The sequence below is a fragment of the Grammomys surdaster genome, unplaced genomic scaffold (genome assembly GCF_004785775.1).
Source record: "Grammomys surdaster isolate TR1022 unplaced genomic scaffold, NIH_TR_1.0 135, whole genome shotgun sequence".
NCBI classification, from domain to species: Eukaryota; Metazoa; Chordata; class Mammalia; order Rodentia; family Muridae; genus Grammomys; species Grammomys surdaster.
This window is the reverse complement of record NW_021604593.1, coordinates 626,272-651,516: the sequence shown is the minus strand read 5'-3', so window position 1 is coordinate 651,516 and position 25,245 is coordinate 626,272. Positions and strand designations below refer to the sequence as shown.

The 25,245-nt window shown below is 34.9% G+C and overlaps 1 protein-coding gene across 8 annotated transcripts in view; it reads left to right on the top strand.

Moving 5' to 3' along the window:
* Window positions 1-25,245, top strand: part of LOC114617264 (ankyrin repeat and KH domain-containing protein 1) — a 104,853-nt gene that overhangs the window by 50,102 nt on the left and 29,506 nt on the right. For 5 of the 8 annotated variants that reach the window (XM_028762836.1, XM_028762833.1, XM_028762834.1 and 2 more), the window contains exons 12-22: window positions 139-266; window positions 996-1,139; window positions 1,787-1,889; window positions 10,572-11,330; window positions 18,531-18,676; window positions 18,822-18,933; window positions 19,776-19,921; window positions 21,281-21,423; window positions 21,660-21,873; window positions 23,917-24,092; window positions 24,258-24,420. In XM_028762836.1, coding sequence (XP_028618669.1) covers window positions 139-266; window positions 996-1,139; window positions 1,787-1,889; window positions 10,572-11,330; window positions 18,531-18,676; window positions 18,822-18,933; window positions 19,776-19,921; window positions 21,281-21,423; window positions 21,660-21,873; window positions 23,917-24,092; window positions 24,258-24,420 — 2,234 coding nt within the window. The remainder of the gene's footprint in view (window positions 1-138; window positions 267-995; window positions 1,140-1,786; window positions 1,890-10,571; window positions 11,331-18,530; window positions 18,677-18,821; window positions 18,934-19,775; window positions 19,922-21,280; window positions 21,424-21,659; window positions 21,874-23,916; window positions 24,093-24,257; window positions 24,421-25,245) is intronic. The other 3 variants (XM_028762835.1, XM_028762838.1, XM_028762837.1) reach the window with 3 other exon arrangements.

Genomic DNA, 25,245 nt, shown 5'->3' with positions numbered 1-25,245 from the left:
AGGTGTGTTCACTTTGTGAACATTTCAAGCTATACACACCTGTTTTATGTCTGTATTATACTTGGAAAAAAATCTTTAAGTGATATTGTAAATTGGCTTCATTTTTACCTTTGTTAAGATTACTGTTTTTCTTTAAAGGTGCCAATGTGAATAGGGCTACAGCCAATAATGATCACACAGTAGTGTCACTAGCATGTGCAGGAGGCCATTTGGCAGTGGTTGAACTACTACTGGCTCATGGAGCTGACCCTACTCATCGACTCAAGGTATTCTACTTTTTGTTTCATTTTTACTTTTTCGAAGCAGTGTTTCTCTATGCAATTCTGGCTGTCTCTGGAACTCACTATGTAGGCCAGGCTGGTCTCAAACTCCCAGAGATCCTCTTGCCTCTGCCTCAACAGGTGCTGGTATTGAAAGCATACACAACCATACCCAGCTCAAGGTATTCTACTTAACATGGTGTATGAGTAATACCAGCTGAGTATGGTGGCATATGTCTATAATATTGTCAGTAGATATTCCAAAGTAGTATTTACGTCAGTTCATAGTCAGCATGGGGTACATATTGAGACTGATTCAAGAAAAAAATAAACCAGCAAACAAAACCCACCAAATAATAAGATATGTTATTATTAAAAATTTGATCTTTTAATGCTTAATATTTGCTAATATTAATGAGATTTGAGCTGCATGTTGGTAGCATAGCCAAAGCAGCATGATTACCTTGAATCCAAAGTAAGTTTTGGGTAAATAGCAGGACTGCGTTTCAAAACCTGAAAGTAAAATTAATACATTTGATTTTATATACCACTCAAAACAAAAACCATGGATACTGAAAGAATGACAAATCAGTAGAGCTGACATGTATGGAATAAAGCGAATACCACTCAAAAAAAAAAAACCGTGGATACTGATTTTATATGAATTACTAAGTAATTTTATCAGAGTTTAAGAGTAAATTCATAAAGAATTAACTATGGTCAATTTTTTCTTAGGATGGATCAACAATGCTTATTGAAGCTGCAAAAGGTGGCCATACTAATGTTGTTTCTTATCTGTTGGATTATCCAAATAATGTTCTATCAGTTCCCACCACAGATGTGTCTCAACTTACCTCTCCGTCACAAGATGAATCTCAGGTAGAATAAAATAGACTATTTTTTGATATAAGTATTCTTTGAAAGTTTTTGTTTAATGAAAACAATAGTTCTTTTCCACTCAGTTATCCTGGAAGTTCATAGTCTACTCCAACTCAATAAATATGTTGGAATTTTATTTTCTCTTTTTCTCAAATAAAATTTGAATAAGAGTAAATTGGCCAGTACATAGTGAGTATGTGATTTATACTTCTCACTATAACTGGGGCTATAAGGCTTTCACTTGAGCAAAAGACAATAATAATATTATTTAATCTAAATCATCAAACACGTAGATTGTCGTCAATCTTTTTATTTAGTATTCCCAGAAATTATTCCTTGATGAAGGCTTAAGAAAAAAAACTAAGCTCTAATAAATAAAGTGAGGGGGAGGGAGAGATGGTTCATCAGTCAAAAGCACTTGTTACTCTTGCAGAAGACCTATGCCTTCTTCTGACTTCCAAGAGCATCAGGCTCACATGTGGCTCCTATACATACATTCAGGCAAACATTTATATATATAAAATAAATCTAAAAAAGAAAAGTGAATGTTACATTATATGAAAAAAACATAAAGCAATATGTTTTATTTATGGAACTTTGTTTTCTTCTGTGATCTGAGATGACTTTTTTCTGAGTTGATGTTTTAGGTTCCACGAGTACCCATACACACACTTGCCATGGTTGTGCCTCCCCAGGAACCTGACAGAACTTCCCAGGAGACATCTACTGCCCTTTTAGGAGTACAAAAAGGTTAGTTGTTGAATTATTTTCCTTAAAACTATTATTTTTTTCAACTAGCTGATCAATTTTACTTTAATGGTACAGAGATATATTTAATGTACCTGTGTCTTAATTGAGATACATAACTTTGACAAATGTCAGTACTATTAGAGGATGTTTAAAATAGGAAAGTCCTAAAAACTAGAAAAATGCCTTTCTATTTTCTTGTTAACGTACTGCTATATATAGTTTTCCATTGGCCAAAAGTAAAATTACTTAAGAAATAAATTAAGCTTTTTATTATACTGAAGCAAAAAAATTTGCCAAACTTTGTTTTCCCTACCTGATAGCTCTTGTTTTGTTTTTCAAGACAGGCTCTTTCTATGTACCTGTCTATGGCCTCGAACTCAGTAGTTACACCAGACTGGGCCTGATCTTGTGGCAGTCTTTCTGCCTCTGCCTTAGTGATAGAAGTATGAGCATGTGCTATGACACCCAGCTTCTATTTGACAATATTTTAGCCAAACTGTAGTACAATAATAAAAGTATGTGTTGGCTACCTAGTAAATCTTTACAGCATCAATTTAATTAATGAAAAAGAGGTTGAAGAATTGCATTCACTTTATGTAATGATGGAATATAGTGGTTGAGTTAAAGAAATAATTATCAGTCTGTTAGCTTGGATGAATAATTATTAAAATGTATATGAATAAAATCCAGATGACTTTGTTAATGAATTAAATCAACCTGACCTGGAACTCTCTATGAAGCCCAGGCTACCCTCACTCAAGCTTATCGTAATCCTCTTGCCTGAGCTTCCTAAGTGCTAGGATTATAGACCTGAACCCCAAATAATTATTAAGAGGAGTATATACTGTTTGAAGGATTTAAGCTTATTAGCTCTGGTTTAGTTCTCTTTTCATTTGTAGATATAAAGTGTCTTCTCTTGATAATTATATGTTGTAATATCTGAGTTTGCTGAAGTAATTTCTACAATATTATAAACTACATAAGAGTTGGAACTATCGGATAGTACTGAAACACTTATGTAGCATACATGAGGCCCTGATTTTTATGACCAATAACATCTGTCCAAAAAGCTTAACATAAAAAAATTTATGAATATATCTTATTTAGTGTATTGAAAATAGACTATTGAAAACTAAATGAGTATATGTTAATATAGCCACCAGACCTGGCTTCCTGCTATTTTTAATCTTAGCAAATAAAAACATACATTGTTAACATCTGAGCAGTATAACCAACTAACACCCTTTTCTAAAATATTTTAAAGTACCTCTGGTTTTGTTTTTATCAGATTAAAAAACTTATTATGTTCATGTGTTTACATGATATGTGTGTGGGAATACATGTGCCATAGTACATGTATGGAGGTCAGAGGACAACTTTATGGAATGGGTTCTCTCCTTCCAGGTTTACTTGGATTCTAGGGATCAAACTCAGGTCACTAGACTTGCAGGAGCAGCCTTTCCCTTCTGGGCTACTTTACTGATTTTATTTTTCTGGTTTGTTTGAGATAGAATCTCATTGCAAGACAACTCCACTATCTTCATGTCTGTGCTTCCCAGTACTGGGATTACAGGCTCATACCCTGTACCTGATCTGTTTTTATGTTTGAATGGCTAAACCCTATAAAAGACTGTAAGAATTTGGGCTTCAGAAATTTAATACTTAACAGGAAATCGCTTTTAAAAGTTCACATAAGGAACTGAAAAGACGGCTTAGGAGAGGACCTGAGTTCAATTCCCAGTACCCACATGGCAGTTCACAACCATCTGTAACTCTAAGATCTGATACCCTCACACAGATGTACATGCAGACATAGCTAGCACCAATGCACATAAAACAAATAAATATTTTAAAAATCCACACAAAACCACAAAATAACCAAAAAATAATCTAGACAAAAGTTCAGAGAAGAATTAGAACATTTTAAATACTGAGCTAATATGTAAGCAACAGAAAACCTTGGGATTCCTTTATGTTGGTATTCATGATTTTGCTTAGAAACTGTCTTATACTAGGAATCAACTTATTTCCTTCTCTCTAGTTTACTATTTTACTCAATGATATAAAAATTAACCTTCTAAAGACACTTTTTACTAAATTATTAAGAAAGGAAAATAGCTAACATTTGTATCTAAATACTGGGCATTTCCTCTTAGCTATCTAACAATTATAAAGTATCAAATTGTGATAACTTATTGGATTAAGCTGTCAGGTTAGTAAAAAAAAAAAAAAGAAAGAAAGAAAAAAAATTAGACTCTTCCTAGAGTATATGTCCCCATAAATTCTGTTTTGTTTTTTAAGTCACCTGAGGGCTGGGAAGTAGCTTTGTGGTTAAGATTGCTGCTTTTCCAGAGAATCGGAGTTTGATTCCCAAGACCTATGTTAGGCAGCTCACAATACTTATAACTACAATACCAAGATATCTGGTACCCTTTTTGACTTGTGTGGGCACATATACACATAAATAAAAATAAAATCTTTTAGAGTAAAAAAGTCACTTGGGATGGGTGTAATAATGCAAGTCTTTATTCCATCTCTTGGGAGGCAGAGGCAGGCAGATCTCTGTGAGTTTGAAGACAACCTATCTAGTCTGACCAGGACTACATAACAAGAGGCTATCTTGGGGGGGGGGGGGGAAAGAAAGGATAAGGATACTCATTTTAAATATAAAATTTCCATCTTAAAACAAAGATGTATTAAGCTTTTAAAATTAAATTGTGTTTATCTTGTATGTATGTGTGTAGTTATACAAATGGTATGTTGAGGAAGACTGGAGATCATATTGCTGGGTTCAATTTGCTAACACTGCAAGTTTGAATTTTATCTTTCCTTCTTTTCTTTGTGGTGCTGAGTATTGAACTCAGGACCTCACACACAGTGGGCAGACACTTTACAACTGAAGTGTATGTCCCTAGCCCAACGTTATCTTTTGTATAGTTCAGACCTTTTTGAGAAGTACTTTCTTTTCTGAAAACTTTATAGTACTTCATTGCCTCTTCCATTTCTTGTCACTTCCTTCTCCTTCAGACTTGAAATGTAGGGTTGAATTAATCACCCAATTCCTAGTAGTTTGTCTTATAACTCTTCTGTTTTATTTTCTTGTATCATTTTTACCTTCCATTATTCTCCCAGTGTGTCTTATAAGTTGTGATAAAATGCTCACTATTGTTCTCTGTGTGTGTGCATGTGTGCATTTAAGGAGGCAAGAGATTGATGTCAGATTTCTTCCCGTATCATTTTTTTGAGATAGGATCAGTCACTGAGCTTAGAACTCACCAGTTTGACTAGTCTAGCTAACCAGCAGCTTCAGTGATCCTCCTTCTCCCTCCCCGTTGATGAGATTACTGCCTAAGCTTTCTTACACAGCTTTTTATGTGAATATTGAGGAACCAGATTCAGGTCTTAATTACTATCCAAATCATCTTCCTAGCCCTACTGTGTGTGTGTGTGTGTGTGTGTGTGTGTGTGTGTGTGTGTGTGTGTGTACGCATGCGCATGTGTGTGTGTGCACGTTCGTCCGTGTGTGCGCGCGTGCTTTTGTACGCTTGTCAGCCAGGGTTGCACAGTGAGACCCTGTCTTTAAAATAGCAGTTTTAACAGTTGTATTTCAGAGTGATGGTGTTTAGAAAGTTCCAAACAGGAAAAATATGTGCCACCTCACCTCCAGTGTTGTTTGTTAGAGTCATTGTCATGAATGCTCACATTTTTATGGGAAATATTAAACTATATAGAAAAACTTGTGTATGTTGTAGTTAATATGGAATGTTCTGTAAACTTTACTAATATCACTACTAATTTTTAATCATGTAATCATGCTTATGTAGGTTTATGCATGCCCAAATCTAATAATTGCTTTTAGTAAAAAGAGATAGGTTGGATGAATATGTTATCATGTAACACAGATGGTCTATCTTTGGATATTTTGGTTAAGAGATTTCCATGTTAAAACTGTAGATATTGAATATTTAATTTGATCATATTTTTTATTGTACATTATACTAATTAATCGACACAGACTTGAAAATAATAGGGTTAAGTTCATTTCAGAGAGCTAAATATTTAGCAGATGCATATCTTACCTACTTATTACTCATAAAAATAAGTAAGTTAACAGTGATGGGGGAATGTAGCTCAGTGGTAAAACATCTACCATTCACAAGACCCTGAATTCTCTCTCCAACACTTAACAAAAGGAAAAGATCTGGGGGTATAAATAACTCAATGATAGAATGCTCATCTGTCATGCACAAAATCCTCAGTTAATCTTCCACAACAAAACAACAATAAAGGTGATTTTTAAACTGCTATAGACCACAATTACTAGTGTATACTTTTTTCAGTATTGTTACTAGGAAGGGGAAAAAGCTTAGAGGGAGCAAAAAATGTAAGATAGAAGCCAAACCAAAAGAGATAATGACTACTCTTAATTGTATTCAACATGTCAACTGTATGATATCCATGTATAGATTCTTCTTCTCTCTCCCTCTGTGTGTGTGTGTGTGTGTGTGTGTGTGTCTGTGTGTGTGTTCCACTGTCGGGTATTTATTTCTGTTATATATACATATACATGATGTATATCAGAAAAATATATATCTGACAGTTGGAAATGTTTGAAGGACTTGGAAATTTTATTTTCTGGCATCTTTTAGTACTTAATTCATATTAAAATTTTATTGTCAATGAGCTCTTGTCAAGATTTCTAACCATTAACTGGTATTTCTTCAGTTTGAGATGACATTCTGTTTTTACCACCTTTGATTTATTGAGATATAAATTGTGTTAATGGCTTTGATGTGCCCCTGTCTAGACAGTTCTAAGTTTCTAACTTTGGACAGTTTAACTATTGACTATTTGAAGGAAAAAACGTTTATGCATTACATTTTAAATTTTTACGTTTTCATTTTTTTAATGTATGTATAAGTGTGCACATGCACACTTGATGACATATGTGGGAATCAAAGGACAATTAGAGGAAGTTGATTCTCTTTTTTCCAACAGGTAGGCCCCAAGATTCAACTCAGGTTATCAGGTGTGCAGCAGTATCTTACATTTATATTATATTATTAAATTATATATTATATATATATGTATATATGTGTATATACTTTTAAATTTTAATGTGTATTCCTGTGCACAGAGTACATTTATGTGTACCATGTGCATGCAGTGCCCATGAACACCAGAAGAGCTGGAACCAGAATTACAGACAGTTGTGGGGTGCCCAAAACAGGTGCTGGGAGCTGAACCTAGGTTCTCCGAAGAGCAGCCACATCCTGCCCTTTTAATGTTCTATATGTACCTCTCTGTTCTATGAAATATCACTTGTAGTTCCATGTACTATTTCTAATATGGTTGAGCATGTCATTACAGTATCTTTCTGTTATTGTGGATCATCATCTGGGCAGCTTTATCCAAGTACAAGAACAGCTACAACTAGGAAACTAGTTTCAAGGAGAATTCAGTCTCTGCTAAGCCTTTACTTACTCTGCGTATGTCATTGCATTTATTCATGAAGCTGAAATTTTTACTTGTATTGTGCTAAGGATTTATATATTGTTCTTTGTGACAGTTTTACCTTCTTTTTCTTTCCTATTAATTGTTAAAATGTTTGGCTTCTGTGAAGTCTTATGAAAGTAATAATCAAATAATCTCTCATACCTAATGGCTTTTGCATGGAAAGAATATTCCTTTCCTACCATTTTGCTCAAGTAGAAATATGAAATTAAATATGACATGCTTTCCAGATTTTGCATTAGGGAGTAAGTAGGCCTCTGAAAGTAATTGCATTGTGGATCTAAAACTGGTCTTCTGACCTTGATAAAAACAATATCCAGGGGAAACTTTGCATTGTTTTCATAGTTAAGACATATATGTATATGTTTGAACTACCTAAAGTTTTTAGTTTAATTTTTTAGAGACATGGTCTTAATTGTGTTGGACTTGAATTCCTCTTCCTTCAGTTTGCTAAAGAACTAGTATTTTAGTTGTGTGCCGCTAGGTCTGGCATGCAGTTCTAAGATCTCTGATTTACTTTCTTTTAGTTTGTAAGTCTTAAGCTTGAGAATGATTTAAAGATGATTTTTTCTTTTAAAATTTCTTAAGTTGGGGCTGACAAAATTGCTCAGAGGAAAAAGGCATTTGTCTCCTAGCCTGATGACTTAAATTTGATCCCTGGGTCCTACATGGTAGAAGGAAGAAAACTGACTTCTACAAGTTGTCCTCTGACCTCCACAATATTATGTGACATGTAAGCACACACACATCCTTTCTGTCTTCTTCTCCTACTTCATAAACAAACAAGTAACCTGTTAGAAAAAAAAATCCTTAAATGTGAACGTGTATACTTGTAACTCCAGCACTCAAGATACTGGAGCCCTGGGATTGTGAGTTTAAGGCCAGACAACTGAGACTCAATCTCACAGAAAACAAACAAACGGATCTTAAAGTGGTGATCTATTTTTTATATATGCTAACTACAATTCAGAAGAATAATCAGCTATTTAACCCAGTTTTTTTTTTTGTTTTAATAGCTTCTTCATTGGGGACTGGAGAGATAGCTCTGCTGTATAGAGCAATTGTTGGATACCAGATTCAACTCCAGTACCCATATAGCTGCTCACAAGCTTTAATAACTCTAGCCATCCTCTTCTGGCCTGTATGGGTTCCAGGCATGTATAGACATACTTACAGGCAAAATATCTATATACATAAAATAAGTAAATAGAAATTTTTAAAAATAGCTTAAACTTTACTGTCAGGTTCACTCATTTTAAAATATGCAGTACAGTGTATTTTGGTAAACTGGCCTATTTCTGTGACAGTTAGAACCATCAAGTTTCCTGGGGTCTTCATTATTGTTACTCTTAAAGACATTGAAACAGGCTTACTGGGTAGCACAGGCTGGTCTCAGAGTCCAGTTTCTCTTGCTTCAGCCTCCTGGTTACTAGGATTTCAGGCATCCATTGCTCCATCCAGTTCTCACTTAGTTTTAATAGTTTTACTACCCTCAAAAGATCTGTTTGCCAGTTCGCATTTGAACCTTATTCTCATTGCCTCCCCCAAGGCCACTACTTCCTTTTTATCTGTATATTTGCCTTTTCTCTGTAAACTTTATGCTAACTGAGATTTTGCAATATATAATCTGTATCTGGATCCTTTCATTTAACAGGGTTTTGAAGTTCATCTACATTTTTAGATGCATTAGTTATTTGTCTCCCCTCCCCCACAGTAGTCATAGTTCTTCCTAAATAAGATTCAGCCTTGAATTTGTTCAAACAAATCAAGTATATACAAATTTTAATTTATCCCCTTTGGTTAGGGCTATTAATACTTGCTTTTCAGCAGATTTGTTATAAGGGAGGAATAAATATATTTAATAACTTTAAATAATGTTTCCTTTTAAAAATGTTATCATTATGAATATTTCTATATGGAATATCCCTATTAATAACACTCATTTTTTCTCTCTTAGGTGGATGTTATTTGTAATGTTTATTTAAAATTAGTTTAAATTATCCTTTGTGGTATAAGATTAATATAGTGTTTAGGTATAAAGATACTAGAATTTTTAATAGAGAATTTGATAAAGATATATCTTTGTTTTATTGAGAATAAGGTTCTAGGTAGCTTAGTCTAGCCTCGAACTCAGCTATATAACTGAGTATAATCCTTGATCCCTGATTCTTCTGCCCTGTACTTTGAGTGCTGACTTTACAGGCATATGGGCTACATCCCTAGCTAAAGAAGACAATATCTTAAGAAACCGATTTCACATTGTATTTTAATGTAAGAATGTAACTATTTTACCAACTTAAAAAAAATATTTGCCCCATTTTGTTCTCTTGGAGTAAACTTTACTTGTATAATCATTCCTAAAAGAATTGTTCTGAAAGAGCAATTAAACTAATATTAATATTCTGAATGGCATTTTGATTCTGGTTTATGTTTGATACTTTTTTATTTTCTTTTGTTTGTTGTTTTCTTGAACCAAGATACTCACTATGTGGTCCTGGATAACTTACAGAATTTTATATTTTATAAATTTAAATTATAATATTGTAAATTTTATAGAATTTATAAAGACCAGGCTGGTCTGGAACTCAGATCTCTCTGCCTGCCTCTGCCTCTGAGTGTTGTGATTAAAGGCATGTACTAGCACACCCAACTAGATTTTAAAAGTCCAATGATCAGAAAAATTCTGAGGTTCTTTTATTCCTACTTTTCTCTTAGTACTGTCACAATTTCCAAATTCATACACTGAAAAGTATAGTTTTTAATTTTTGAGTTGATAACATTCCAGTTTATGCTGTGTGAAAACAGATGAGATAGTACAGGTTTAGTGTATCACACTGGTGTAACTTTTGAATCATTCTATAGCATTACTTATAATTGGGGAAGTAAGTCTGGGAGAGGGGAGGGATATGGGTTTTTTGTGTGTGTGTGTGTTTTTGTTTTGGGGAATCTTTGGGTGTTTTGGGTTTTTGTGTGTGTTTTATTTCCTTCTTTCTTTCTATCTCTGTTTCTCTCCCTCCTTCCCTCCCTCCCTCCCTCCCTCTCTCTCTCTCTCTCTCTCTCTCTCTCTCTCTCTCTCTCTCTCTCTCTCTCTCTCTCTCTCTCTCTCTCTCTCTCTCTCTCTCTCTCCTCTTAGCATGGCACATTTTCAAACATTTTTCATGTGCTTAGGTGCATCCAAGCAGAAGTCCAGTTCTCTGCAGGTAGCAGATCAGGACCTACTGTCACCTTTTCACCCATACCAACCTTTGGAGTGCATAGTAGAAGAAACTGAAGGCAAGCTGAATGAACTGGGGCAAAGAATTAGTGCTATTGAGAAAGCACAACTTAAGTCATTGGAGTTAATTCAAGGTGAGCCTCTAAACAAGGATAAGATAGAAGAACTTAAAAAGAACAGAGAAGAACAAGTACAGAAGAAGAAGAAAATACTGAAAGAACTACAGAAAGTGGAAAGGCAATTACAGATGAAAACACAGCAGCAGTTTACCAAAGAATACTTGGAAACCAAAGGTCAGAGAGACACAGAGTCTCCACACCAGCAATGTTCTCATAGAGGAGTCTTCATGACAGGGGAAGAAGATGGCAGTCTCCCACAGGATCACTCTTCAGAATCACCCCAAGTTAATACAGTCTTATTTAAGGATCATGGTATTGATGATAAGCAACAGTCTCCATCATCAGCAGAACAAATTGACTTTGTCCCAGTCCAGCCTCTATCATCTCCACAATGTAACTTTTCCGGTGACTTAGGTTCTAATGGGACAAATTCTCTTGTGCTTCAGAAAGTATCAGGTAACCAGCAGATCTTAGGACAGCCTCAGATTGCGATTGCTGGACATGAGCAGGGGCTATTAGTTCAAGAGCCAGATGGACTCATGGTTGCAACTCCAGCCCAGACGCTTACCGACACTCTTGATGACCTGATAGCAGGTGGGTTAAGAAATATATCTAAAATACTTTGTCTTTAATCTATGTGCTCAACTTCTTTAATGCCCCTTCAAAAACACAAGACTTTTTACTTCTATATTTTAATTTGTAAAATTATTCTGATTCCTTAGGAATTTCGGGAGTGAATTTAAGTAAGCCCAATAATAGCACTAGCACTTTATGGGTGTTTTCCTTTTGTATTTAAAAAACAAAACACATTTCATAGACAAAGAAATAAGGTTATAATCCTTCGGAAATTTTCTATCAAAGCCATTCTGTTACTTCCTTGGTAGGAGCACTCAGTAGACTCTCTTGTTAGGGCTTAGAAGTATGCAGGTAAGGAGATCCATTTAATTTTCTTGCCAATGAATTTCATGTTTGGACATCAGAATTTTAAGTGACACTGCTTTTTGTTATCAGACCAATTTAATTATCTCTAATTAAATGGGAAAAGCTGAGCATTACATGGTATAGAGTTTGGGTTCAGAAGATTAAAGTACATTTAAACTACTGTACTTGATGTTTGGAGATTGGAATTTTTGTTAACTCTTAATGAACAAGCATACAGACACACTTAAAAGTGTGCATGCATACATGGCACATTTGTGCACAAACACACAAAAAGAAAAAGGACTGATTATCTTAAAGTTTATGTTTCTGTTTATTGTTGTGTGGAAAATTACAACTAGTTATGAAATGAGGTGCACAAGTTTACTTTCCCTTTCATTGTCCTTGCAGCAGTGGGAAAACAGTGCAATTAATCATTTACCTTCCTAAAGATGGCTGGTGAATGTATCACCTCCATGAGAGCCCAGTTCAGAATTGCAGCCAGAATGGCTGTTGACAGTGGATGAAGACCAAGAACTAAGATGTAGCTGGAGTGATATTCAAAGGCAGGCCAGTCCTCTGTCTCTTGATTGCAACATTTTTTTCCTTATTGTTGTCTGTTTCCTCTTGTCATATTCTCCTCCCCTTCCCACCCCAATTATACTATCCCAGTTTCCTTTCTTCTTTTGTGAGCCTTTAGTCTTCCTGATCTTTACTAAATCTTTTAAAATGTGGAATAAGATTAAGTCAGGAATTTTTGTTGAGTGTATGTGTTATTTCCATTGGTAATAGATGTTAATTTTGCCATTGAGGCTTTTCTGCTGTGTAATAGATAGTATTGTGAAGAAGAAAAATGTCTAGTTTTCTTACAATTCAAATGCTGGGAAATATTTTAAGGAGTTAGGATTATTATTCTTTAATTTGAATTTTTATATTTTTGGTTTATAGTTCTTCTTAAGTCAAGTTTATTTTAACCAAAACAGTTCTAAAGGAAACTTGTAGTTAACTTTATGGTAATTTTTACAGATGGTTCTTGAAAGTGTTTATTTTACTAAAGTGTTTTAAAATAGAAAAGATCTTTTACAGAGTTCACATGAAACTTAAAAATTACCTTAGAAAACATTTTTAGTGTTATATGTTAATTGACCTAATAAAACTTAGGCCTTAAATACTCATTACATTCTAAATAACTTAAATTGCCAGATAAAGTTCTATTTTATGAAGTTTATCTGTTTTGAAATGCATGGTGATAATTGTATTCTCTGTCCAAGATGATAACATGTCTCACTTAAAATTATTTTTCCCAAGTCTAATTTTCTTAATTCATGGTGACAAAAATTACACAGGTTAATAGCTAACTATAGTTGTAAAACATTCAAGCATATCAGTAGGGTTATGAAGCAAGCCATAGGCACAATTAATTATACTTCAGTTTATTTTCATTAGTGAAAGAGAAAATAGTATGTATCTTAAAAGAAGTTTCACTTGAGGAAACACACACACACACACACATATGTGTCTGTGTGTGCGCGCGTGTGTATGTGTGTGTGTGTATGTCCCTCCAGAGGGAATATAAATTTCCCTCTTTAAGATGTTCTACTCTCAAAATATTTTCATAATTAATGAATTGTTTATGTATATAACTTATTAATGTCATAATTCATGTCATTTACTCAGCCTATAGCATGTAATCTTAGATATGTTAAATTCTGTACAGTCCTAAACAGAATATTTAATCTTGATTAGGAACATGCTACCTCAAATCTCTCTTCTGAAAGCATTAGGCTTTTATCAGTTATCATAATAGTAAATGATCTTAAAAGTTAAAATGTTTATCAAGTTTATATGAAATTGTATATGATATGCTCATAGAAGCAGTTATTACAACATTTCTTTCTTTTTCGTTTTTGTTTGTTTGTTTGTTTGTTTGTTTTTGTTTTTGATTTTCGAGACAGGGTTTCTCTTTATAGCCCCGGCTGTCCTGGAACTCAACTCTGTAGACCAGGCTGGCCTTGAACTCAGGAATCCACCTGCCTCTGCCTACAACATTTATTTCTAATATTATGTTTGTATTTTGTTAATTTTCTTTAGTTTTAATAGCCATTTATATACTTCCTTGAATTTTTTTTTGAAAATTCCTTCTCGGTTGACACCTGTAATCCTAGTACCTGGGAAATAGGCACAGGAGGATCAGGGGTTCAGAGTCATCCTCACTACATGACAAGTTCAAATCCAGTCTGGGCTATACTGTCTCAATTAAATAAAAAGGAAAGGAAGGAAAATATACTTAGATTAAAAACAACCTGAGTAAAACTCTAGAAATTTAGAGCAATTCAAAGAAATTCAAAATAGCTTTGACTGTTTCAGTTGTAGAAAGCATTCAATAAAATTTCATTAATATATAAAGAGCATTGGTTAAAAATCAGTAACAGTTATCACCTATGGAGCACTAACCATGTACTAAGCATAGTGTTAGTTACTCTATTTAAACCATCTTAGGTTGTTTAAACTCTTCCCACAAAATAGGTTTTCCTATCTCCAGTTCTGATGAAAACTAAAGCTTTGAGAAGAGTAGAGGATACCTCTCTGTACATTTTCCTGACTCTGGGAGTTCTTGTCACCTTTCTTTAATAAATCTACATCCATCTGCAAGAGGAGTAATATAAGAAGCTGCTAGTTAGTATAAAAATTTTACTCAGTTCAGCTTAGTTGAAGCATGGTGGTGCAGGCCTTAAGTTTGGGAACTCATGAAGCAGAGGGAAGGCAGATCCCTGAGTTCCTGGCCAGCCAGAGGTACATAATGAGACCCTGTCTGTAAAGAATAAAAGAAAAAAGAACCTTGGTTCTTATATTATACATTTGATTTTAATAAAAGTTCTGCATTTATCTTAAAAATACTATTTCTTATACTTTTAAATCCTATTAGAATAAGTCAGTCTTGTTTTTATATTAAAATTTGATATGTATGTGAGTTAATATGGTTTTGTATCTAATACAGTATTGCTGTTGGCACTTTGGTGCACTTGTTTATATTACACTTTTAAGAGAGTTGGAAAGATGGCTCAGCAGTCAAGAGCACTGACTGCTCTTTCAGAGGTCCTGAGGACCCAAGTTCAGTTCCTAGCACCCATGTCAGGTAGCTCATAATCAATCACCAGTGGCATATGCCTTTAATCCTAGCTTTCAGGACACAAAGGCAGATGACTATGTGAATTTAAGGCCAACCTTGTCTACATAAAGAGTTCCAGATCAGCCAGGGCTACATAGTATGACCTTGTTTCTCACACACATACATATACAAAGATCAACAACTCCAGTTTTATGGGTACCCCAACATACAAGTGACACATACATATACAGCATACAGTAATAAAATAAGTGTGTGTGTGTGTGTTTTAAAAAATTTGAAGGTCCTCTTATGAGGGTGGGATTTATAAGATATTTTAAATAATAATTACCTCTAATGTTAATATTCTACTTTTTAAAAAAATATTATTTATTTAATGTATATGAGTACACTGTAGCTGTCTTCAGACACACCAGAGGAGGGCATCAGATGCCATTACAGATGGTTGTGAGCCACCATGTGGTTGCTGGGAATTGAACTCAGGACCTCTGGAAGAGCAGTCAGTGCTGTTAACCACTGAGCTATCTCTCCAGCCCAATATTCTACTTTTAAGCTTTAATTTTTGTTTTGTTTTTCAAGACAGGGTTTATCTGTATAGCCCAAGCTGTCCTAGAACTTGCTCTGTAGACCAGGCTGGCCTCTCCCAAAGAAGTAGAGGCTGATAGGTCTCTGAGGTCCACCTGCTTGAGTGCTGGGGTTAGAAGAATGCCACCACCACCCAGCTTAGGCTTTAATTAAATGAGAGTATTTTATCACTACTATTATGTATACCAAATGATAACTATAGCATTTCTATTTTGTCACAAATGTTAGGGAAGTCCTCTAACACAACCCAGTTTGTTTTTTATTTGAGATAGGATCTTACTCAGTTGCTCAATCCTTAAATTCAGCCTGTAACTAGGCAGGCCTTGAATTTGTGCTCTTCCTGCCTTGGCCTGTGAAACAGCTGGGTTATAAACTTGTATGACCAGGCCTGGGACTGTTTTTGGGGGGATGGGGAGGGGGATGGGGTGGGGAACAGGATCTCATGTAGTCTAGGCTAGCTTTAAACTCCTAATATTCCATGTTCTATCTCCCATGTACTATGATTTACAGGTGAGTAGCACTATATCCATTAAGTGATTAAAACCTTACAACATATTTTATCTCTCTAGTAGCAATACGATTTTATGTTAAGATTTGTTATTATTCCATACTACATACAAACTTTTGCTTGGTTTCTTAAAAAGTCAGATCAAAATGTTACACTTGGTTCTTCTATTGCCCTACTTTTGAACAGTGTAAAATTTTTAGTTTGAATTGTATATTGATTTTTTTGTTGTAGTTTTCTGCTTCTGTCATTTTAAGAGACATTTTGTTCCGAGATAGGAAATGTTTTAAAAATTTATGAAAATGTCATGGTTCTAAAGTATGTTCTTATAATACAACCTTTATAACCCTCATTTGTAATTAATCCTATTAAAGTCACTTTCCATGGAATGGTTCTGATTGTCATTATTACAGAGAAAATATCTTAGAATAATGTAGCATACCATGTTTTGGGTAATAGAGCTGTTAAATACACAGGAAATGTGTATATTTTAAGTAAGTCCTATAAGGGAGTCTTTCATAACGTAAGAATTTAACATAAGCTAAAGCTTTCTACTCTAGTCAAATATTTTTCAAATGTTTAAGATACCTTGCTTTTTACAATTACTAAAAAAGATAACAGGAATAAACTGATAGAAATATAATTCTTTTCTAAGGTATATATTAATAATTATAAGACCCACCACTGAAAAAATAAGCTTTTAAGGTGTTATATATCAATCTAGTATGTTGAGAGGGGTTGGTTTTTGAAGCTGTATTCTGAACATATAGATATTTTGGGATGTAACAACATTATCTACCACTTTCATTGAATGACAAAAAGTTTTAAAGCTTTAAATAATCATTCCTATTTATAGTCAAATAATTAAATGTTATTTTTGTGGTGAATAAAGTTGTTGAAATTTATGTTGCCAATATGTTTTATATATTGGTGGGGAGAAGAAAGGATGACATATGTAGAAGCAAATCCAGGCATCTTAAATTTTGCTGAGTTATTTTAGCTTCTAAATTAAACTGAGAGTAGTACAAAATCCCCACATTTAAAAGGTGGAGTGGGAGGATGAATAGTTCAAAGCCAGCTTTAGCTGCACTTCAAGTTTGAGGCCAGCCTGGACGAGACGAGACTTTGTCTCAAAAAAGTAAAAATTTAAAAAGACTAATAAATTACTAAGTTCAGTTTTTTATAAGTTTATTGCCATCGTGTAAGATTACTTTTTTCCTGTACTATTGATTATATGTTTTCTGAGTTTTTCTTTCTTGAACAGTAATGGTTTTATTTTCCAATACAGTGAATAATAGTACTGAAAGTATTGTAAGATGTCCCATTTTACATTTACTTTGTGCCAGATACTGTTAAGTCCTTTAAATATATTATCTAACAAATTACTAACATCTTTTCAAGATTAGTCCTACTTAACCCTTTGTGAGTCAAAACTCCATCCTCTGTGAAACAAAGATATAACATACATAAAATCATTTTCAGCTCTTGTTTTCAAACACCACATTTTGGGTTTGGCCTTGTAATTGCACAGTAGCTGGGGTTGACCTTGAACTCCTGACTTTCCCGACTCCACCCCCCCACGCCCCACCCCCATACTAGAATTACAGGCATTTATCACCATTCTAAACTGCAAACTAGAAATTTTTGAGATCTCAAATATAAATTTCATTTTTAAAGTAGTTTAACTTTCAGAAATAGAATTTTACCTAAACTTTAAAGTAAATAGTAGCTGGGCATGGTGGTGCATGCCTTTAATCCCAACAAGTGTGTTTGAGCTTAAGGCCAGCATAGGCATAAGGAGTTCTAGGAAAAGCCAGGGCTATATAGTGAGATTCTGACTCAAAAAAAAAAAAAAAAGGTAAAAAAAGGTAAATGCTGAATTTTAAAAACACGTTCCTTACTGTTTGTTTATGTGAGAAATTATCTAACTCGTTGCCCTAGCTCTTTTCATTACTTACAGAATATTTTTGTCTAATTTTTGCAAATTAAGATAAACATTCTTTTTTGGTTGTTGTTTGTTTTTTTGTTTTTTGGTGTTTTTTTTTTTTTTTTTTTTGAGACAGGTTTTCTCTGTATAGCCCTGGCTGTCCTGGAACTCACTCTGTAGACCAGGCTGGCCTCGAACTCAGAAATCCACCTGCCTCTGCCTCCCAAGTGCTGGGATTAAAGGCGTGCGCCACCACTGCCCGGCCTGTTGTTTGTTTTTTGAGGAGTGTTCCACTCTAGCCCTGACCTTGTGATCTTCTTGCCTTAGACTTTTGCGTCCTGAGATTACAAGTATGGATCACCATATCTGGCTAAAAACTTAAATTGTGAACCTTAAAATTAAATTAATGGTTGTGTAAAATGCCATCATCTATTATATGTCCACTAACAGGCCCTGTACTCAGTTACTCTTACTATCTTAAGTGATCTTCCCAAAAACTTTTCAAGGCAGGTATTGTTTTTATCCTTATTGTACATATAAATTGAGGCTAAATATGTTAAATAAATTGCATGAGTTCAGAAAGCCATTCAATATAGGTTCTTCTGACTCCAAAGCTTAGTGATTTCACTATAGTATGTTACTCAAAGGGACATTTTATTTTACATGTTTTTCTGTGTACAAACAATTTTATTCATTAAAGTGGAATTTAGCGATACAAATATTATTTTTCAGCTGTGAGTACCAGAGTGCCTGTTGGTTCAAACAATCCCTCTCAGACCACAGAATATCCTACACCTGAATCCTGTTGTCCGAATCCAAGTAATGTGGTTACCCCGTCCATTCCCCCTGTTTATCCTTCGGTTGACATTGATGCACATGTGAGTAGATTCTATAAATTTATTTTACATGTTCTAATTTATTATAAAAGGGGAAATTGTCATTGTACATTTATGAGGAAAAGAAATACTTTTTATTGAGAACTCTTTTATAAATATATAAATAATTGTTTTTCTTCCTCTTTAGACTGAAAGCAATCATGACACAGCTTTAACACTGGCCTGTGCAGGTGGTCATGAAGAACTCGTATCTGTTCTCATTGCTCGGGATGCTAAAATTGAGCATAGAGACAAAAAAGGTAGAAGATAACACTCACCAATGAAATCTAAGTATTTACATCCCCCAAAATTGTAGAATTTTTACTATGAATTGGTAGTTCTCAAGATAGTTTCTCTGTGTAGCCCTGAACTCACTCTGTAGACCAGGCTGGCCTCGAACTGAGAGATGGCACCTGCCTCTGCCTTCCAAGTGCTATATTAAAGGCATATACCACTACCACCTGGCTTTGTTAGTAATAAAATAAATGGGCAATTTCCAGGCTTGTTCATCTACTGAACCAAATACTTCTCTAAAAAGAAAAAAAGTAAACTACATTATTAGTGAAGGTGATAGAGTGATAGGGCTGCACTCCTGCCTTGCATGCTTCAGGCCCTAGGCTCAAAAAACAAATTGTGAATGTCTTTGTCTTTAATCTTCATGTGGTTTGTGAGTATAAACTCTAATAGCTTTTGTTGAGTTAGTGTTTTCTTTTGCTGGGTGTTTGTGTTTTTATCATTAATAAATTAGAATTTAGAGCATTTTGGTACTAAATTGTTCATCAGTATCTGCCCTGAACTCTTTTAAATTAAAATAAAAAGGAATTGAAAACAGTGACATTAAAGTAAGTAAAAGCCACAAATGTGTTAGAATTTTTTATTTTTTTTTATTTTTTTTTTTTTATTTTTTTTTTTTTTTATTATATGTGAGTACACTGTAGCTGTCTTCAGACACCCCACAAGAGGGCATCAGATATCATTACAGATGGTTGTGAGCCACCATGTGGTTGCTGGGATTTGAACTCATGACCTCTGGAAGAGCAGTCAGTGCTCTTAACCACTGAGCCATCTCACCAGCCCCCGAATTTTTTATTTTTTAATTTAGGTTTCACCCCACTGATCTTGGCGGCAACAGCAGGGCATGTTGGAGTTGTTGAAATTCTTTTGGATAAAGGTGGAGATATAGAGGCACAATCTGAACGAACTAAAGATACTCCACTTTCTTTGGCGTGTTCTGGTGGACGGCAGGAGGTATGTTAACATTAGTTTTCTTTTGTAAATATTTTGCTTATATATGTATATGGTTAGTGCTTTTTGAGATTTTTTAATTTGTGTTTATATGCATGTGGATGCTTATGGAGCTCAAAGAGTTCAGATCTAAAGCTGAAGTTATGAGCTGCCTGATTTGGGTGCCGGGAATGACTGAAGTTGGGTCCTCTGCATGTGCAGTAGGTTCTCTTAACTGCTGAGCTGTTGCTCCAGCCACGTGCTTAGTAATTTTTAACTACATGTAAATCACATATGTTTTACAAAGTTTCATAAACCGGTGGTTCTCAACCTTCCTAAAGCTGTGACCCTTGAATACAGTTCCTATTATTGTAGTGACCTCCAACATAAAATTATTTTACTGTTACTTCATAACTGTACTTTTGCTACTACTGTGAATCATAATGACTGATACCTGATATGCAATTCTTTTTTTTTTTTTTTTTTTGGTTTTTTCAAGACAGGGTGATATGCAATTCTTATGAAAGAGTTTTTCAACCTCCAAAAGGGTTGCAAACCCACATGTTGGGAACTGATCGAAATATGTCTATAAAGTATAATAAAAATAGCACACACCTTTTAAAGGAATGGTTTTACCCATAAAGACAAATACCAATTATCTTTATTTCTACATTTATTAGCATTCTGTCATACAGTTCTAACATGTATAACAAATTCATTGCTCATTAATTGACAGATGGAAAGTGTCTTATTTCAATATAACTGGGATTTTGAAGCTCTGAATTTCTTTTTTCTGCCTGGTCATGGGCTTAGGGCAAGGTCTATGTAGCCCAGGCTGGCCTTCAACTCATTATAGCTAAGGCCGGTTTTGAATTCCTCATCTTCCTTCTTTCATTGTACAAGCATGGGAATTACACTTGTGTGCTACCGTACAGAGCACAACACTGAATTTCTCTGTTTGAGTTGGGGTCTCTTCTATAGCTATGGGTAGCCTCAAAGTTGAGACAGTCCTCTGACTCACCCTCCAGAGAACTGGGATATGCTGCCACACAGGCTCACAGTTTCTTGATAGGAAATTCAGCTGGACATGGTGGACATACTTATTTAAAATTCTAGCACTTAGGAGGCTGGAACAGGAGAATTGTAAGTTCCAGGCCAGATTTGGCTGTATAAGAAGACCCTGTCTCAAAACAAATATCACCACAAAAAAAAAGAAACTGATTCCATTTGTCTAGTATTTTAATACTTAATGCCTAATAAAATAAAATATATCTAAATGGAAAATATTTAGACAAGAAAATTGAAGGTCTTATTTATGTTTCCTTCATTTTAAGTTGAGCACTACTGTAAGCTTGGTTTCTCTACCCGTATTTTCCTTTGTAGGTGGTAGATTTGCTGCTGGCCCGAGGAGCCAATAAAGAACATAGGAATGTGTCTGATTATACACCACTGAGTCTGGCTGCATCTGGAGGATACGTGAATATTATTAAGATTTTGCTTAATGCTGGGGCAGAAATTAATTCAAGGTATCACCTGTTCACTTATTATTCATGATTGCTGAGTTTTTACTTTTAGTTAAATGTCTTTAGTAGGAATTATATTTTAAATTATGGGATTTTTGCCATTGCTGATTTAGATGGTCTGTTCATCAATGTTAGAAATCTTTCTTTACTGACATTTTCATCTGTCATGCTTTTTGCTTTAAAAAAAAAAAAAAAAGACAAGGCAACATACTAATTCTCTGAGCACATTTCTTCCTTAGGACTGGAAGTAAACTAGGTATTTCTCCATTGATGTTGGCTGCAATGAATGGACATGTTCCTGCAGTGAAATTGCTGCTTGATATGGGTTCAGACATTAATGCACAAATAGAGACCAACCGGAACACAGCTCTCACCCTGGCCTGTTTCCAGGGCCGAGCAGAAGTAGTGAGTTTGCTTTTGGACCGCAAAGCCAATGTTGAACACAGGGCAAAGGTAAGAATTTTATAACTTGTCAACTTTTTCAGTTTTAGTTCTGTAGAAACAAATACGGTATTTCAGCTCATCTCCAGTGCAGGTTTTGGGAACTAAATATTCCCGGTAACACACACTATTAACATTTTAAAATTTTTCTTTAGTGAGGCATATACTTAGCATTGGTAAAATCCATAAACAAAAAAAAAAGTTCATGGGTTATAAAATTTTAGACAACTAAAATCTGGTTAACCATGACAAATTCTGAGAGATTCATGACTACTTAGAATTTAGAAATAGCAGTTAGTACATCAGTACTTTGAATTTCTTTACCTTGAATTATTAGGTATTTACATATAGGTAGGTGGAGTGGAAGATTTGGTTTTTTTAGAGTTTTTTGTTTTGTTTTTGTGGGGACTTTTTGTTGTTGATATTGTTGTTTTGAGACAGGGTTTTCTGTGTAACAGAGCCCTGGCTGTTCTGGACTCACTTTGTAGATCAGGCTGGCCTTGAACCTCCTAAGTGCTAGGATTAAAGGTGGGTGCCACCAGGCATGGTAGGTGGAAATTTTTTTACATGAGATGACAGCTGAAACCTTAAGTTATTTAAGATTGGAAAAGTTGGATGGAAATTTCATCCCTCTCACAATTCTAACAGTTAATCTTTTTTTTTTTCTCTTTTTTTTCTTTCTTTCTTTCTTTTTTTTTTTTTTTTTATTTTTATTTTGAGATGAGGTCTCTTTATGTAGCTGTCTTAGAACTTGCTCTCTTTGTAGGCCAGGCTGGCCACAGAAATCATCCTGACTCTGCCCTGCCTCTTCAGTACTACTATTAAAGGTGTGTACCACCACTCCCAGCATTTTAATTTATTTTAAAAATTATGTGGCTGAATGTTTGTCTGCATGTATGTGTACCATGTACATATCTAGTCACTGCAGAGGCTAGAAGAGCATGTCAGATTCCCTGGAACTGGAGTTATAGGTGATTGTGAAACATGATGTGGTTGCTCGGAACTGAATTTAGAACATTTATAAGAGGAGCTAGTGCTCCTAATTGCTGAGCTGTCTTTTCAGTCCCTCAGTTAATTATTCTTAAAATATATTGCAATACCATGAAACCCTGGTTCAAACAAAAAGTTAGATGGCGAGAGAGATGGCTTAATGGATAGCCCACATAGTTTAAGGAAAGTCCTCTGACTTCTACATGTATACCATGGCATGTGCATCCCCCCAACACATATATAAAATAATATAACTAAATACAAACAGGCCAGCAGTTAAAAGCACTGACTGCTCTTCCAGAGGCCCTGAGTTCAATTCCCAGCAACCACATGGTAGCTCACAACCATCTGTAATGAGATCCGATGCCCTCTTCTGTTGTGTCTGAAGATATTTACAGTGTGTATATATATATAATAAATCTTTTTTAAAAAATGAAAAAAGAACTTTAAAAAAAAAAAAAAAGAAATTCAGACCAGACCAGGCATGGTACGATACTCTTAAAATTCCAACATTATAGAAGCTGGGGCAAAAGACTTCATGTTCAAGGCCAGTGTGATCTATATAAGTAAGACTTTCAAAGGGTTGGAGGTGAGAGAATGAGCAAACTGACACTCTGTAATTCTTGCTCCCTTAAACTGTCTTTCTGCCTCAGCATCCTGAGAGCTGAGTTTAGGTATCTCCATACCTGGCTCTGCTTTTCTTCTTGCATAAGATTGTGAGTGAGTGCACTCTGGCATGCCTCATTAAATCTAACAATTTCACCTGCTATTTAGTAAAATTTATTTATTTGCTTATTTATTTCAGGGGTGGGGTGCTGTTGAGACAGGATTTTATGAGGTCTGTACCAGGGATTACCTTAAGCTCCTGGTCTTGATCCTTCTGATCTCACCTCCCCAAGAGTTACGATTACATGAGCTATCAAGAAATTAATTTAGTACAATTGAAAACAGAATGTTTGGGGGTTTTATGAGAGAAAATCAGAAATACAATCTACTTAATATTAATTGGTTTAATCTTTTTAAGAAATTACATAATTTCATTGCGTTCTTAACTGGTTTAAATAGACTGGTCTTACTCCCTTGATGGAAGCAGCTTCTGGAGGATATGCAGAGGTTGGAAGAGTTCTCCTTGATAAAGGAGCAGATGTCAATGCGCCTCCTGTGCCTTCCTCAAGAGACACTGCTTTGACCATAGCAGCAGACAAAGGCCACTACAAATTCTGTGAGCTCCTGATTACCAAGTAGGTAAATTTCTGTTGATATATGTAGAACTCCAATGGTCCTTTTCACTCTTTTTTTTAAAAGTATCTTTAACATTTCAAAAAACAATTGTTGCATGGTGAAGAACACTACAAAAATGTCAGCCTCTTATATCAAACAGACTATTGATATTTTTTTGTTTGTAGAGGAGCACATATTGATGTTCGTAACAAGAAAGGAAATACACCACTTTGGCTGGCATCCAATGGTGGTCATTTTGATGTAGTACAATTACTAGTGCAATCTAATGCTGATGTGGATGCAGCAGACAACCGGAAAATCACACCTCTTATGTCAGCATTTCGCAAGGTAATATGACATATGGGGGAAAGATAAAATTTAATAATTTTAAAAACAATTCTAAGTTAAAACCATATGTAGAATATAAACTGATACTGTGGAATTAAATGTATTCTGTATATAAAAGTCAATGCTTATTTCTGGACATGGTGTATCATATATTTAATCCCAGCACTCAGAAAAGCAGAGGCAGGTAGACCTCTTGAGTCCAGGGCCAGTCTATTCTACATGAGATTCAGGCTAGCCAGAGCTACAAAGTGAGATACCATCTTTTAAAAAACAAGCAAACAATGCTATTGCCAGGCATGATGGCACATTCTGTAATCCTAGCACTCCGGAGTAGGTAAAGGCAGAAAGATCCAGAGTTAAAGGCCAGCCTGGGATTATGAGTCTGTATCTGAAGCAAAACAAAACAGAAAACATTGGTGTCTGTCCAATCTTTTGTGGCTAACTAAACCTAAGAGTTATTTGGTAGTTCATTATAATTAGCTTTGATTTTAATTCATTTGGTATCTTGATTAGCTTTTATTATGTTATATTACTGAAAACATAAAATTTGGGAATGTGGAGATAGCTCAGTGAATAAAAATTCTTGCTGTGCATGCAAGAGGACCTGAGTTGGAGATACTAGCACCAAAATTAAAAGCCAGGCATGGCTACACCTGCCTGTAACCCCATCATTTGGGATTATAGAAAACCTAGCCAGAATGATTCAGTGAAAAACCCTGTCTCAAGGCAGGAAGGCAGAGAACAATAGAATAAAACACCCAGAGTCCTATATACAACACACACACACACACACACACACACACACACACACACACACACACACAC